Source organism: Salmo salar, chromosome 14, assembly GCF_965601325.2.
Source record: "Salmo salar chromosome 14, fSalSal1, whole genome shotgun sequence".
In the NCBI taxonomy this organism is placed as follows: domain Eukaryota; kingdom Metazoa; phylum Chordata; class Actinopteri; order Salmoniformes; family Salmonidae; genus Salmo; species Salmo salar.
Window position 1 is genome coordinate 52992403 of NC_138304.1, and position 15459 is coordinate 53007861.

At 41.4% G+C, this 15459-nt stretch overlaps 1 protein-coding gene across 3 annotated transcripts in view; it reads left to right on the plus strand.

The window, feature by feature from the left end:
* Nucleotides 1-15459, plus strand: part of acss2l (acyl-CoA synthetase short chain family member 2 like) — a 35150-nt gene that overhangs the window by 784 nt on the left and 18907 nt on the right. For 2 of the 3 annotated variants that reach the window (XM_045694515.2, XM_045694514.2), the window contains exons 2-6: nucleotides 5393-5552; nucleotides 5880-6075; nucleotides 10585-10676; nucleotides 10884-10987; nucleotides 13656-13728. In XM_045694515.2, coding sequence (XP_045550471.1) covers nucleotides 5420-5552; nucleotides 5880-6075; nucleotides 10585-10676; nucleotides 10884-10987; nucleotides 13656-13728 — 598 coding nt within the window. In that variant the 5' untranslated portion in view covers nucleotides 5393-5419. Of the gene's footprint in view, nucleotides 1-5392; nucleotides 5553-5879; nucleotides 6076-9842; nucleotides 10052-10584; nucleotides 10677-10883; nucleotides 10988-13655; nucleotides 13729-15459 lie in introns of those variants that run through there. The other variant, XM_045694516.2, reaches the window with a different exon arrangement.

Here is a 15459-nt window from a genome sequence, read left to right on the forward strand (position 1 = left end):
GACAGCTGCATACGCATATTAGCTAATACATATACCATACCTCGCAGTACAATCTTCTCTAAAAACAGTTATACAATGTGCTCTGCAATAAGATAACCAGAGTTTGATTTCTAAATCAGATGAGTTCTCAAATAGCAGCTGCCCAATACCATGGTGGGAATGGATAATGCTGGATGTATTGAACTATAAGGTAAAGAGAATGATAAACCAATACCATGGTGGGCTTGTGTAACCGATGTGAAATGGCTAGTTAGTTAGCGGTGGTGCGCGTTAATAGCGTTTCAATCAGTGACGTCACTCGCTCTGAGACCTGAAGTGGTTGTTCCCCTTGCGTTGCAAGGGCCGCGGCTTTTGTGGCACGATGGGTAACGATGCTTCGTGGGGTGTCAGTTGTTGATGTGTGCAAGGGTCCCTGGTTCGAGCCCGGGTTGGGGCGAAGAGAGGGACGGAACCTACACTGTTACACATGGATAGTCAAATCAGATGTTATTTGTCACGTGCCCCGAATACAACAGGTGTACAGTGTACAGTGAAACGGTGCAGTTTTTAAGTAAAAATTAGGTAAACAATAGATAAGGGGGGAAAAAAATAGCAGTAGCGAGACTATATACAGGGGGTACCGGTACAGAGTCTATGTGGAAGCTATATACAGGGGGTAACGGTACAGAGTTAATGTGCGGGGGCACCGGTTAGTTGGGCTAATTGAGGTAATATGTACATGTAGGATTAGTTAAAGTGAATATGCATAGATGATAAACAGAGAGTAACAGCAGTGTAAAAGAGGGGTTTGGCGGGTGGGGCGTTGCGGGACACAATGCATAGTCTGGGTAGCCATTTGATTACCTGTTCAGGAGTCTTATGGTTTGGGGGTAAAAGCTGTTGAGTGGCCTTTTGGACCTATACTTGGGAATCCGGTACTGCTTGCCATGCAGTGGCGGAGAGAACAGTCTATGACTGGGGTGGCTTTAGTCTTTGACAATTTTTAGGGCATAACTCTGACACCGCCTGGTATAGAAGTCCTGGATGGCAGGCAGCTTAGCCCCAGTGATGTACTGGGCCGTACACACTACCCTCTGTTAGAGGTCGACCGATTATGATTTTTCGACGCCGATACCGATTATTGGAGGACCAAAAAATGCCGGTACCGATTAATCGGCTGATTTTCAACATCAACAAAAATATTCGTAATAATGACAATACAGAATGAACACTTATTTTAACTTAATACACTGCTCAAAAAAATCAAGGGAACACTTAAACAACACAATGTAACTCCAAGTCAATCACACTTCTGTGAAATCAAACTGTCCACTTAGAAAGCAACACTGATTGACAATAAATTTCACATGCTGTTGTGCAAATGGAATAGACAACAGGTGGAAATTATAGGCAATTAGCAAGACACCCCCAATAAAGGAGTGGTTCTGCAGTGGTGACCACAGACCACTTCTCAGTTCCTATGCTTCCTGGCTGATGTTTTGGTCACTTTTGAATGCTGGCGGTGCTTTCACTCTAGTTGTAGCATGAGACGGAGTCTACAACCCACACAAGTGGCTCAAGTAGTGCAGCTCATCCAGGATGGCACATCAATGCGAGCTGTGGCAAGAAGGTTTGCTGTGTCTGTCAGCGTAGTGTCCAGAGCATGGAGGCGCTACCAGGAGACAGGCCAGTACATCAGGAGACGTGTAGGAGGGCAACAACCCAGCAGCAGGACTGCTACCTCCGCCTTTGTGCAAGGAGGAGCAGGAGGAGCACTGCCAGAGCCCTGCAAAATGACCTCCAGCAGGCCACAAATGTGCATGTGTCTGCTCAAACGGTCAGAAACAGACTCCATGAGGGTGGTATGAGGGCCCGACGTCCACAGGTGGGGGTTGTGCTTACAGCCCAACACCGTGCAGGACGTTTGGCATTTGCTAGAGAACACCAAGATTGGCAAATTCGCCACTGGCGCCCTGTGCTCTTCACAGATGAAGCAGGTTCACACTGAGCACATGTGACAGAGTCTGGAGACGCCGTGGAGAATGTTCTGCTGCCTGCAACATCCTCCAGCATGACCGGTTTGGCGGTGGGTCAGTCATGGTGTGGGGTGGCATTTCTTTGGGGGGCCGCACAGCCCTCCATGTGCTCGCCAGAGGTAGCCTGACTGCCATTAGGTACCGAGATGAGATGCTCAGACCCCTTGTGAGACCATATGCTGGTGCGGTTGGCCCTGGGTTCCTCCTAATGCATGACAATGCTAGGCCTCATGTGGCTGGAGTGTGTCAGCAGTTCCTGCAAGAGGAAGGCATTGATGCTATGGACTGGCCCGCCCGTTCCCCAGACCTGAATCCAATTGAGCACATCTGGGACATCATGTCTCGCTCCATCCACCAACGCTACGTTGCACCACAGACTGCCCAGGAGTTGGCGGATGCTTTAGTCCAGGTCTGGGAGGAGATCCCTCAGGAGACCATCCGCCACCTCATCAGGAGCATGCCCAGGCGTTGTAGGGAGGTCATACAGGCACGTGGAGGCCACACACACTACTGAGCCTCATTTTGACTTGTTTTAAGGACATTACATCAAAGTTGGATCAGCCTGTAGTGTGGTTTTCCACTTTAATTTTGAGTGTGACTCCAAATCCAGACCTCCATGGGTTGATAAATTGGATTTCCATTGATTATTTTTGTGTGATTTTGTTGTCAGCACATTCAACAATGTAAAGAAAAAATAATTTAATAAGATTATTTCATTCATTCAGATCTAGGATGTGTTATTTTAGTGTTCCCTTTATTTTTTTGAGCAGTATATATGCAATATGTTAAAACCAGCTCCTCCCTCGACAGAGATTGATCATCTCGAGAACTAAAGCAAATATCTTGCTGCAACCCACCACCTAATATCTTCATACAATTATTGATATAAAAATTCTATTTTTATTGAATTTTTTATATCAATAATTTAACATTTTTAAGTCAATAATTAGAATTTTGATGTAAACAACGATTTATCAATATGAAAATATATTTTTTATATCTAACTGCATTTTTTTTTTATATAATGTTTTTTTAATGATAATGACTTTCATGGGGCGAGATAATTTTTGCGTGCAGTTTCTATTGCAAGTCTACACACCCCTTGTCTTCAAATTAGGCTGCCTTAAAATTACATCCTAAAAAGGGATTCAATTAGATTTTTGATTTATTTATAGATTATACAATTTACTCCTCTTTTGTCAAAATGATTTTTTTTTTTACAGTTTTCCAAGTTAATAAAAAGAAACAAGAAATTTAAAATGTATTTATTGCGTATGTCTTCACCCCTCAGAGTTAATACCTAATGGAAGCATATTTTTGGCAGCCATTACAGATTCTACTAACCTTGCACAATTCTTAGGACAACATATCCATTTTTTTTTTACTCAAGCTCAGTAAATTTAGTTGGAAATCATTGATGTACAACAATATTCAATGCTTGTCACTGATTTTCAAGCAGATTTAAGTTAGGAATGAGACTACTAGACCATTCAGGAAGACTCAACAACTCTTGGAAAGGCTATTCTGGTGTGTCTTTGGCATTAGAATAAGTGTAATTGTTCAGCTGAAAAAATACTCTATCGTCGGGTTAGGTTTTCAGAAGACGGCGGGTATTCTGTGTACATCGGTAGGAAAGAAATCCAATTTAATAATTTGTAAAATTTTCATTTTAAGGCAACAAAATGTGAAGACTGTGTCTCAATGCTCTCTCCGCCCAAAATTATAATTTTTAATATCGATACATATGTTTTATATATATAAAAAATATATATATAATTATTGATATCAAAAATTCAATTGATTATTAAAAAAAAACAATTATTGACATAAACAATTGTGAATATACAGTACCAGTCAAAAGTTTGGACGCAGCTACTCATTCCAGGGGTTTTCTTTATTTTGACTATTTTCTACAATGTATAATAATAGTGAAGACATCAGAACTATGAAATAACACAGATGGAATCATGTAGTAACCAACAAAGTGTTAAAAAAAATAAAAAAATTGTCAAAATGAAATACAGATTCAGGTAGGTCCCTCCCTGTTTGCTGAACCTGTCCAATAGAAACTCTAGTTTTCGTTGTTTGCAGTAATGACAACACACCCTGGGACCTATTGTTTACGGAAACCGTTTACCGTTTAAGAAACCAAACAGAGCAAAACGTGAGTTTTTATTGGACAAATTCATTTTGGTCCCTCCCCGTTTCTTTCCGTTTGCTTCCGATTTAAGAAACGTTTTGCAACAGAATCGGCACAATGAATACGCCCCTAGCCAAGCTTTTTCACAATGAGGAGATTCGATTATCTGTCCCGGGTTACCCCAGTGGAAGGAGTTTCCACCGAATGAAAAGTGATTGCATGCATGACTCAGCGTGAGCCAGATGCCCCGTTCAAAGCCCACAGCGAAATTGGCTCCAAAACAAAAGTGACATAGTGTAGGCTTAATTTAGAGGGAGGGGGAGGTTGGTGTTTCAGGAATACAGAATACACTGTACAGTCTGTATGTACTGTTTCTCTGTCTGTCTTTCTGTCTCTGTATGTCTGTCTGTCTGTACTGTCTCTCTAAATGTCTGACTGGCTGTATGTCTGTCTGTCTGTACTGTCTCTCTGAATGTCTGACTGTCTGTCCGTCTGTCTGTCTGTCGCTCAGCCTAGCATTCACGGTTCTGACTAGAGGAAGAACACCTACAATCGGAAGTTAGGAGAATTAGGTTAGGGAGAATTAACGTGGCAGGTTAGGGAGAATTAACGTGGCAGGTTAGGGAGAATTAACGTGGCAGGTTTGGGAGAATTAACGTGGCAGGTTTGGGAGAATTAACGTGGCAGGTTAGGGAGAATTAACGTGGCAGGTTAGGGAGAATTAACGTGGCAGGTTAGGGAGAATTAACGTGGCAGGTTTGGGAGAATTAACGTGGCAGGTTAGGGAGAATTTATGCAGCAGGTTTGGAGAATTAGGTTAAGGTTAGGATTAGCTAAAATTCTCTCCTAACCTGCTATGAAAAAGTCACTGCTGGTTGTAGCTGTTCTTCGTCTGGTCACAACCAGCATTCGCCCAGCCTACCGATGCATTCCCCCTCATACAGAATATCTCTGAAAAGAATGTCATCAACAGACCAGGGGCCGCTCAGCCAATGAAAAGGTGGGAGTGCCATGTTGATTGTTTTGATTGGCTCCCTTGGCACTAAGCAGACTGTGGAAAGGACACAAAATCTGGCATTAGAGGTGTGGCCAGAGTGTACTGCTCCAATGCCTGAAGCTTTCTGTAGTTGTCTGTGCCTGGCCACACATCTAGTCTCTCCCCTCCTCTAGCCTTGGATGATAGACAAATCAGATCTGTGGACTGACTGCCTGGCCTCACCTCTAGTCTCTCTTTCAGACGTACTGTATATAGATCCTATCAACGATGGTGGTCCCTGGCTCTCAACACATAGAGGACAAGATGTACCATCCTCCGGAGGGTCTGCAGAAGGATGCTCATGTGCCTGACTTCAACTGTTATCTGGAACTTTACAAGAAGTCTATTGAGGAGCCGGACGGTAGGTTAAGAAGGCTGTTAGCTGCGCGTGCGCACGTGCTTGTTGCTCGCAGAATAACTGAAGACTCATCTGCAATAGATTGTGTGTGTCTCTGTCTGTGTGTCTCTGTCTGTGTGTCTCTGTCTGTGTGTGTGTGTGTGTGTGTGTGTGTGTGTGTGTGTGTCTCTGTCTGTGTGTGTGTGTGTGTCTCTGTCTGTGTGTGTGTGTCTCTGTCTGTGTCTCTGTGTGTGTGTGTGTGTGTGTGTGTGTGTGTGTGTGTGTGTGTGTGTCTTTCTGTGTGCTCTGAACAAAATCTGTATGTCCTTTTTTTTCTTTTCTCTCTTGCAGTATTCTGGAAAGAGGTTGCTAGTGATTTCTATTGGAAGAAGCCTCCTACGGGTCACATTCTGCAGTATAACTTCGATGTGACCAAAGGGAATATCTATGTGAAATGCATGGAGGGAGCCAAAACAAACATGTGTTACAACGTCCTGGACAGGAACGTGAATGACAAGAACCTTGGTGAACGAGTGGCATTCTACTGGTAAGAAAAGACACAGTTGCATTTGACTGTTTCTACTTGTTCAGAAAAAAGTCAGTGAATAAGAATGAGGCCTACATTTGAGCCACTGTCTGTAGCATATAAGTCTCCCTGGAGCGCCCCAGTATGGGACAGGAAGTCCTCTAGATACTAAGGTACTACTATTCACTCAGTTTATACATCAACACCCTGGCTTGCTCTGTGTGTGGGTATAATGTAACTGATTAAGCTTTTCATTTCATACATAACCAAAGTGTGAAAATGTAACTTCTCAGACAAGTACTACCTGTTCCTCAGAGTGCCAGGGCTGGGGGGAGGGGGTTAGGTTAATGTAATGAGACCAACAGGAAACTAACACCTTGAGGGTTTCAGAGTCAGAAAATAAGCTGTTTTTAACGGCAGGTAGCTTAGTGGTTAGAGCGTTGGGTCAGTAACCTAAAGGTTGCTGGATCAAATCCCCGAGCTGACAAGGTAAAAAAAATCTGTTGTTCTGCCCCTGAACGAGGCCGTTAACCCCACTGTTCCCCGGTAGGTTGTCATTGTAAATAAGAATTTATTCTTAACTGACTTGTTGTCAGTTAAGAACTTGTTGTTGACTTGTTGTTGTTTTGGCTCTGTACTCCGGTACTTTGGATTTTAAATGATAAAATGACTACGAGGTTAAAGTGCAGACTTTAATTTTGAAAGTATTTTCATCGTTTAGCAATTACAGCACTTTTTGTACATGGTCCACCCATTTTAGGGGACCAAAAGTATTGGGACAAATTCACTTGTATGTGTATTAAAGTAGTCTTGAAGTTCAGTATTTGGTCCCATATTCCCATAGCACGCAATGATTGCATCGTGTTTGTGACTCTACAAACTTGTTGGATGCATTTGCTGTTTGTTTTGGTTGTGTTACAGATTATTTTGTGCCAAATAGAAATGACTGGTAAATCATATATTGTGTCATTTAGGAGTCACTTTTTATTGTAAATAAGAATAGAATGTTTCTGAACACTTCTACATTAATGTGGACGCTACCATGGTTACGGATAAGCCTGAATGAATCATGAATAATAATGAGTGCGAAAGTTACAGACACTACAAATACTGTATCACCCCCCCCACACACACACACACACACACACACACACACACACACACACACACACACACACACACACACACACACACACACACACACAAATGAAGTAACGACAGAATACGGACTGTTTTGGATTACATCTGAGATCCACGACCAGACAGCCTTTATCTGGGCAGTGCTTTCACATTAATCATCGACAAGGGGCTTTCACGCATGATGGAAGAAATTGTGTACATTCTTGGAAATCACTCACTTGATATGACATAGTAACGATAGAATATGGCTGTGTGAGTTATGATGAGACTGTCATACCTGCAGGTCCTAGACTAAACACACTAGGTCTGGTCACCAGCCTGTCGTCAGACCACTGTAAAACACTACCAGGTGCCACTCTTGTTAAGGGAATTGAGACGCTGCCTTGATACTGTCACTGGCCTGTTCTCAATCATTGTATTATCAAGATAACTGTAAGGGTAGCTGTAAAGTTAGCTGTAAGGTTAGCTGTAAGGTTAGCTCTAGCTGTAGCTGTAAGGTTAGATGTAAGGTTAGCTGTAACTGTAAGGGTAGCTGTAAAGTTAGCTGTAGCTGTAAGGTTAGCTCTAGCTGTAGCTGTAAGGTTAGCTGTAAGGTTAGCTGTAGCTGTAAGGTTAGCTGTAAGGTTAGCTGTAAGGTTAGCTGAAGCTGTAAGGTTAGCTGTAAGGTTAGCTGTAAGGTTAGCTGTAGCTGTAAGGTTAGCTGTAGCTGTAAGGTTAGCTGTAGCTATAAGGTTAGCTGTAAGGTTAGCTGTAAGGTTAGCTGTAGCTATAAAGTTAGCTGTAGCTGTAAGGTTAGCTGTAGCTGTAAGGTTAGCTGTAGGGTTAGCTGAATGCTTGAGATGGTCATTTCTGTCTCTTCAGCATGCAGCCAGACTGAGGATTAGTCTTGCTGGCCAGCTTCACAGTCATTGGTCTGCTCTTGATCGTTGCATTATCTGGATATCTATGATATTGAAGTTTATGATATTCAAAATTGCTTTGAGGACAGATGTTCCGCTAGCGGGACCCCTAGCCAACAGCCAATGGGATAGCAGGGCGCGAAATACAAAACATCAAAAATCTAATAATTCATATTTCTCAAACATATGACTATTTTACACCATTTTAAAGATACACTTCTCCTTAATGCAACCACATTGTCCGATTTCAAAAAGGCTTTACAGCGAAAAGCAAAACATTAGATTATGTTAGGACACCACCTAAACAAGAAAAGCCACACAGCAATTTTCCTAGCAAGGAGAGGCGTCACAAAAACCAGAAATACAGCTAAAATTAAGCACTAACCTTTGACGATCTTCATCAGATGACACTCATAGGACATCATGTTACACAATACATGTATGTTTTGTTCGATCAAGTTCATATTTATATCCAAAAACAGCATTTTACATTGGCGCGTGATGTTCAGAAAATGTTTGCCTCCCAAAACTTCCAGTGAATGTGCACATTAATTTACAGAAATACTCATCATAAACATTCACAAAATATATAACAATTATTTAAAGAATTATAGATACACTACTTCTTAATGCAACCGCTGTGTCAGATTTCAAAATAACTTTACGGAGAAAGCACATTGTTCAATATTCTGAGTACAGAGCTCAGCCATCAATGCAAGCTATACAGCTACCCGCCAAGTCATGGCATCAACAAATCTCTGAATTAGTGTAATAAATCTTTCCTTACCTTTGCTGATCTTCGGCGGAATGCACTCGCAGGACTCCCACTTCCACAAGAAATGTTCATTTGTTCGATAAAGTCCATAATTTATGTCCAAATACCTCCGTTTTGTTGGCGCGTCCAGAACACTATTCCAAAGGCACGATGCGGGAGCGCAAATCAATAGACGAAAAGCTCAAAAGTTCCATTACCGTTTGTAGAAACATGTCAAACGATGTTTGCAATCAATCCTTAGGGTGTTTTTAACATAAATAATCGATAATATTCCAACCGGACAATAGCGTATTCATTACAGAAGAAAAATAAAAATGCTAGCCATGCGTGAATGCGCATGAAGTAACTACATGACCTCAGACAGTCCACTGCTTGAACTGGCTGTTATTCCCTCAAAATTCACCATAGAAGCCTCAAACAACTTTCTAAAGACTGTTGACATCTAGTGGAAGCCTTAGCAAGTGAAAAATGACCCCACAGACACTGTAGTTTGAACAGGCAATGGTTTGAAAGACTACAAGTCTCAGATTTCCCACTTACTGGTTGGATTTTTCTCAGGTTTTTGCCTACCATATGAGTTCTGTTATACTCACAGACATCATTCAAACAGTTTTAGAAATTTCAGACTGTTTTCTATCCAAATCTACTAATAATATGCATATCCTAGTTTCTGGGCCCGAGTAGTAGGCAGTTTAATTTGGGTATGTTTTTCATCCATCCTTGAAAATACTGCCCCCTATACCTTAACAGGATTATTAATGCCATACTAGGTAATACAGTCAGCCACGTCTCTTCGTCGTGCACATAGCTGATGAGGTTAATGTCAGCTATCTACAGTACAACAGGTGAGGTCAGATCCAAGCTTTACCCAGGCAGACTGCCATGGTAACTGGGTCAGGGGCTTAGGAGTTGAGACAGACTTGTGCAACAGTGTGCCACATAACTAAACAAGCAAGACAGACAGACATCGGACAAGCATTGAAACCGAATATAGACTGAACAAGCTGCTAAAGGAGAACATCCTGTCTATCAATCTATCTGAGGAAACAACAGGATGCATTGCTACATTTTGGATTGAAATTACAGAAGTTGTGTTTTAACATGACGCGACCTGAGGACTGAGGTGAAGTCGTTGGAAAGTTTTTAAAACAAAAGTCTGGATTTGAACGTAATGGCACTTGAGGTTAGTCCAAAATGACACAATAAGGGAATAGGTGTCCTTTTCATGTGTATACTCTAACTGACTGTGATGAATGACAACATGACCTAAATTGTTGACTCGGACAATAAAAGGCTTGATGTTTTATATTGTATTGATTCAGATAAAGGCTTGATGTTTTTATATTGTATTGATTCAGATAAAGGCTCGATGTTTTTATATTGTATTGATTCAGATAAAGGCTCGATGTTTTTATATTGTATTGATTCAGATAAAGGCTTGATGTTTTTATATTGTATTGATTCAGATAAAGGCTCGATGTTTTATATTGTATTGATTCAGATAAAGGCTTGATGTTTTTATATTGTATTGATTCAGATAAAGGCTCGATGTTTTTATATTGTATTGATTCAGATAAAGGCTCGATGTTTTTATATTGTATTGATTCAGATAAAGGCTCGATGTTTTTATATTGTATTGATTCAGATAAAAGCTTGATGTTTTTATATTGTATTGATTCAGATAAAGGCTTGATGTTTTTAATGTCTGTTCTCCAGGGAGGGGAACTCACCTGATCATCACGAGGCCATCACCTATGGTCAGCTGCTGGGACAGGTGTGCAGGTGTTCCAACCTGCTGAAGCAGATGGGTAAGACGGTACACCTCAGTGTGGCATATGAAAGAAATAGGCTAGCTTACCACTTTTCCCCAATTTACTGCTCTGTGAAGAACATTCATAAATGGTGCCGCTTTTCTTTTGACATGTTTTAAATACTCAACTTCCCCGTCAAAACCAGCACAACATCAACCTTTAACTCTCCTCCACCATTTTGTCTTCTGTGGTGTGTGTTAACAGGAGTGAGGAAGGGAGACAGGGTGGCCATCTACCTCCCTATGATTCCGGAGCTGGTGTACACCATGCTGGCCTGCGCCAGGATAGGAGCTGTCCACTCCATCGTGGTCAGTTCAAGGATTGACATTATGGGTTGCCTTATTGCATGGGGGGGAAAAGTTTTGTACTAGGAATCTCCAGGTGAAGAGATGAAGACAATCAGAAATCAATACCGGGTTTATTCCAAATTGCGACAGGGATACACCTCCCAGCACAGAAGCAGAGGAAAATGTCTAACTGGTCTTCTCTGAGAAGGTCTGTATATCCTAGTCAGCAGACGACTGTTGACTAGGATATAAAGGCACACACACAGTGTTTTACAGACGACAATAACAATCAGTGTCCTCTGTCCTTGTACCTTCAGTCTGGCGTCATTCACTATCAATAGATATGAGTTTAATCCAGAACATAGTCTCTAGTCTAGTGACCATCAACCAGTGTTAAAAACAACACTGGAAATCATACGTATTACAGAAAGGCAGAAATATAGAACTATGCTAAACATTCTGTTAATCACCCTAAACTGAATATGAACTTCATCTGGGCTCCCGAGTGGCGCAGCGGTCTAAGGAACTGCATCTCGGCGCAAGAGGCGTCACTACGGTCCCTGGTTCGAATCTAGGCTGTATCACAACCCGGCCGTGATTAGTAGTCCCTGAGGGCTGCGCACAATTGGCCCAGCGTTGGCCGGGTTTAGGCCGTCATTGTAAATTAAGAATTAGTTTTTAACTGACTTGGGCCAAAGGTTAAATGAATAAAATAAAATCTTAACTATTCCCATTATACAAGCGAACGGAGCAGTTGAGCTTGCCCTGCTCTCCCATTCCACAGGTGATTTTAGTATTATTTCAGTTTTTATAGTGAAAACACCCAAACTGGAAAGAATGCCAGTAACCTAAAACTTATATTTCTGGTTCCTCCCCATTGTTTAAATGAAAGACAGATAATTTATGACAGTCAGACAAGTTGAGCCTGCTCAGAGATGTTTTTTCTTTTTTTTACTGATAACTAAAATACAAAGAATTCCAGTACTGATCTTTCTGGCAATACATATCCGAAAATGTAAATGAGCTATTTACACTCAGAAAGGACAAGTGATCGTAATCTTCGAGCCAACCAAAAAAATACTCCTGACTTGCCCGATGGTCCAAGTGCCTTTTCAGACTTCAATGTCAATCCCTGCTTTAAGTTTACCGGAGGTGGTTTGATTATCCAGTGGCGCTCATGATGAGGAACCTTCTCTGAGACTTAACCTGAAGACTTGTGTTAGCTCCCTGATCTACTGCCTGTGTAGGTTTTAGCTCAGCTAGCTAATAAGACTAATGCAGTCTTAATAAGGTGTGTAGATGTTCCACACTGTAATTTTCAGTTTTTTGTTTCTGTTACCAGACTGTACTGACTGACATAAGGTACAGTGTTAATATTAGTGGGGGGGGGGGGGGTCTGGAGAGAATGGGGTAATGCTTGCCCCTGTCGGTTCTGCCTGACCTTGCCTTGCAGAGCTATCAGCTGTTCAGTAGCAGTTGGGATAACACCTGCAAACAGGTCTGCATCCCAAGTGGCACCCTACATAGTGCCCCCGTAATGGCACCCTATTCCCTACATAGTGCCCTGTAATGGCACCCTATTCTCTTCCTAGTGCACTACTTTTAACCAGAGCCTCTGGTCAAAAGTGGTGCACTATGTTGGGAACATGTTTTCCGTTTGGGACGCTGCAGGGGAGGTGTAATATCACAGCGGTTCCTCGCAGGGGGGGGGAGGGGGGGGCTAACCCCTAACCCTTAAACTCTTAAAATGTGGGCCAGCCACACTAGAACTATCAGCATGCTATTTGGGACAGGATCATATCAAGCATACATGTATAGTAATTTTAGCAGCAAGTTGAGCCAGACACTATTTCAGTCATAACCTTGCGTCTCAAGTAGAGGTTATAGCGTTGTAGTTTAAAAATACCTCATGTCTTGTGTGTCCCAAGGTTACATTTTTTTTATCTAGTATGCAGGACTATATTTAGACCTATTTAAATATAAGTGACCCTATTCCTGCTGGATCATTGTTCCATGAGCTGTCTAATGTTTTATGATTCACAAACGGGACATAAGAGTTACAGAGATTGTTGGCAATGTTTGATTGTTTGGGTATTTGCAGTATCACTACTTCTATTCTGATGTAGCATGATTGATTTCTCATGTAGTTTGACACAAGGCACTTTTTTTTTTTTTTTTTGTTTTAGAAGTGCTTTGTATTCAATGCCATCACGTCCTGAAATGTATTTCATATAAAACGCTATGGTCCCATTGAGAGGTAGGGAGACACTTTTAAATGCTACACTGTGAACTATTAACCTTGTCCAATGCAGAAGTGGCCTTTTTTTTTTTTTTTTTTTTTTAAGGAGCAGGCTTACAGTAAATGTTAAAACTGTGTGCTTTGGCTAAAGTAGATCTGGGACCAGGCTAACTCTAACACCAAATACCTTTTTTTTATTGTTTTTTTTAAATATTGAACAAATGTTGATTCGGCAATAACAATCAATCATAACGTTCTGTTAAATGACTCCATTAGATGTTGGCGTCTCACCCTGTTATACATATTATACAACCTCACTGAGTTGACCTGCTGTGGTGTGTGTGTGTGTGTGTGTGTGTGTGTGTGTGTGTGTGTGTGTGTGTGTGTGTGTGTGTGTGTGTGTGTGTGTGTGTGTGGGGGGGGGGGGGGGGGGGGGGGGGGGGGGTTCAGTTTGCAGGCTTCTCCGCCGAGTCTCTATGTGAGAGGATCATGGATTCCCAGTGTAGTATCCTGGTGACTGCAGGTAAGAGAGTGGCTGATGTCCAGGGCTCTAAATATATATATATCTTTTTTTTAATGAATTGGTAGCACTGGTGCTCCCAACATCAAAGTTAGGAGCACAACATAAAATCTAGGAGCACCAGAAGATGTATTTTGTTTTAATTGATTGAGATATAGCATATTGGGCCTATATGAATTCTAGCTGCTTTTGAAGCACACGATGTGCTCTAGAAACTAATATTTAACCCTGTAAAGACGTGTTTATTATAAAAAGCCAGAATGTTGATACAAAAAAGCTGTCATTGAAATTACAAAGAATACTAGGTTTCTACATTGGGTTAAAAGTACTACCTATTGAGATGCTTTACATTGACAATTCTACACGGTCTCTTTAAGAGCATCAAGTTTGTGAGTGACTACAGTATGTGCCAAGAGATGAGTCATTCATTCATTGCTTTAATCATTTATCTTCTAAAGAAGATATCCCTTTTCTTTCTTTCTGTGCCCCCAAAAGTAACCGGGTTGTTAGCTAGCTAGCTAGCTAATGAGGTAACATGACATAACAAGATGTACTGGTAAAGTAACCAGGTTGTTAGCTAGCTAGCTAATGAGGTAACATGACTTAACAAGGTGTACTGGTAAAGTAACCAGGTTGTTAGCTAGCTAGCTAATGAGGTAACATGACATAACAAGGTGTACTGGTAAAGTAACCAGGTTGTTAGCTAGCTAGCTAATGAGGTAACATGACATAACAAGATGTACTGGTAAAGTAACCAGGTTGTTAGCTAGCTAGCTAATGAGGTAACATGACATAACAAGATGTACTGGTAAAGTAACCGGGTTGTTAGTTAGCTAGCTAATGAGGTAACATGACTTAACAAGGTGTACTGGTAAAGTAACCGGGTTGTTAGCTAGCTAGCTAATGAGGTAACATGACTTAACAAGATGTACTGGTAGAGTAACCGGGTTGTTCGCTAGCTAGCTAGCTAGCTAGCTAATGAGGTAACATAACAAGATGTACTGGTAAAGTAACCAGCTTGTTAGCTAGCTAGCTAATGAGGTAACATGACATAACAAGATGTACTGGTAAAGTAACCAGGTTGTTAGCTAGCTAGCTAATGAGGTAACATGACTTAACAAGATGTACTGGTAAAGTAACCAGGTTGTTAGCTAGCCAGCTAATGAGGTAACATGACATAACAAGGTGTACTGGTAAAGTAACCGGGTTGTTAGCTAGCTAGCTAGCTAATGAGGTAACATGAATAACAAGGTGTACTGGTAAAGTAACCAGGTTGTTAGTTAGCTAGCTAATGAGGTAACATGACTTAACAAGGTGTACTGGTAAAGTAACCGGGTTGTTAGCTAGCTAGCTAATGAGGTAACATGACATAACAAGATGTACTGGTAAAGTAACCAGGTTGTTAGCTAGTTAATGAGGTAACATAACAAGATGTACTGGTAAAGTAACCAGGTTGTTTGCTAGCTAGCTAGTGAGGTAACATGACTTAACAAGATGTACTGGTAAAGTAACCAGGTTGTTTGCTAGCTAGTTAATGAGGTAACATAACAAGATGTACTGGTAAAGTAACCAGGTTGTTTGCTAGCTAGCTAGTGAGGTAACATGACTTAACAAGGTGTACTGGTAAAGTAACCAGGTTGTTTGCTAGCTAGCTAAGGAGGTAACATGACTTAACAAGGTGTACTGGTAGAGTAACCAGGTTGTTCGCTAGCTAGCTAGTGAGGTAACATGACT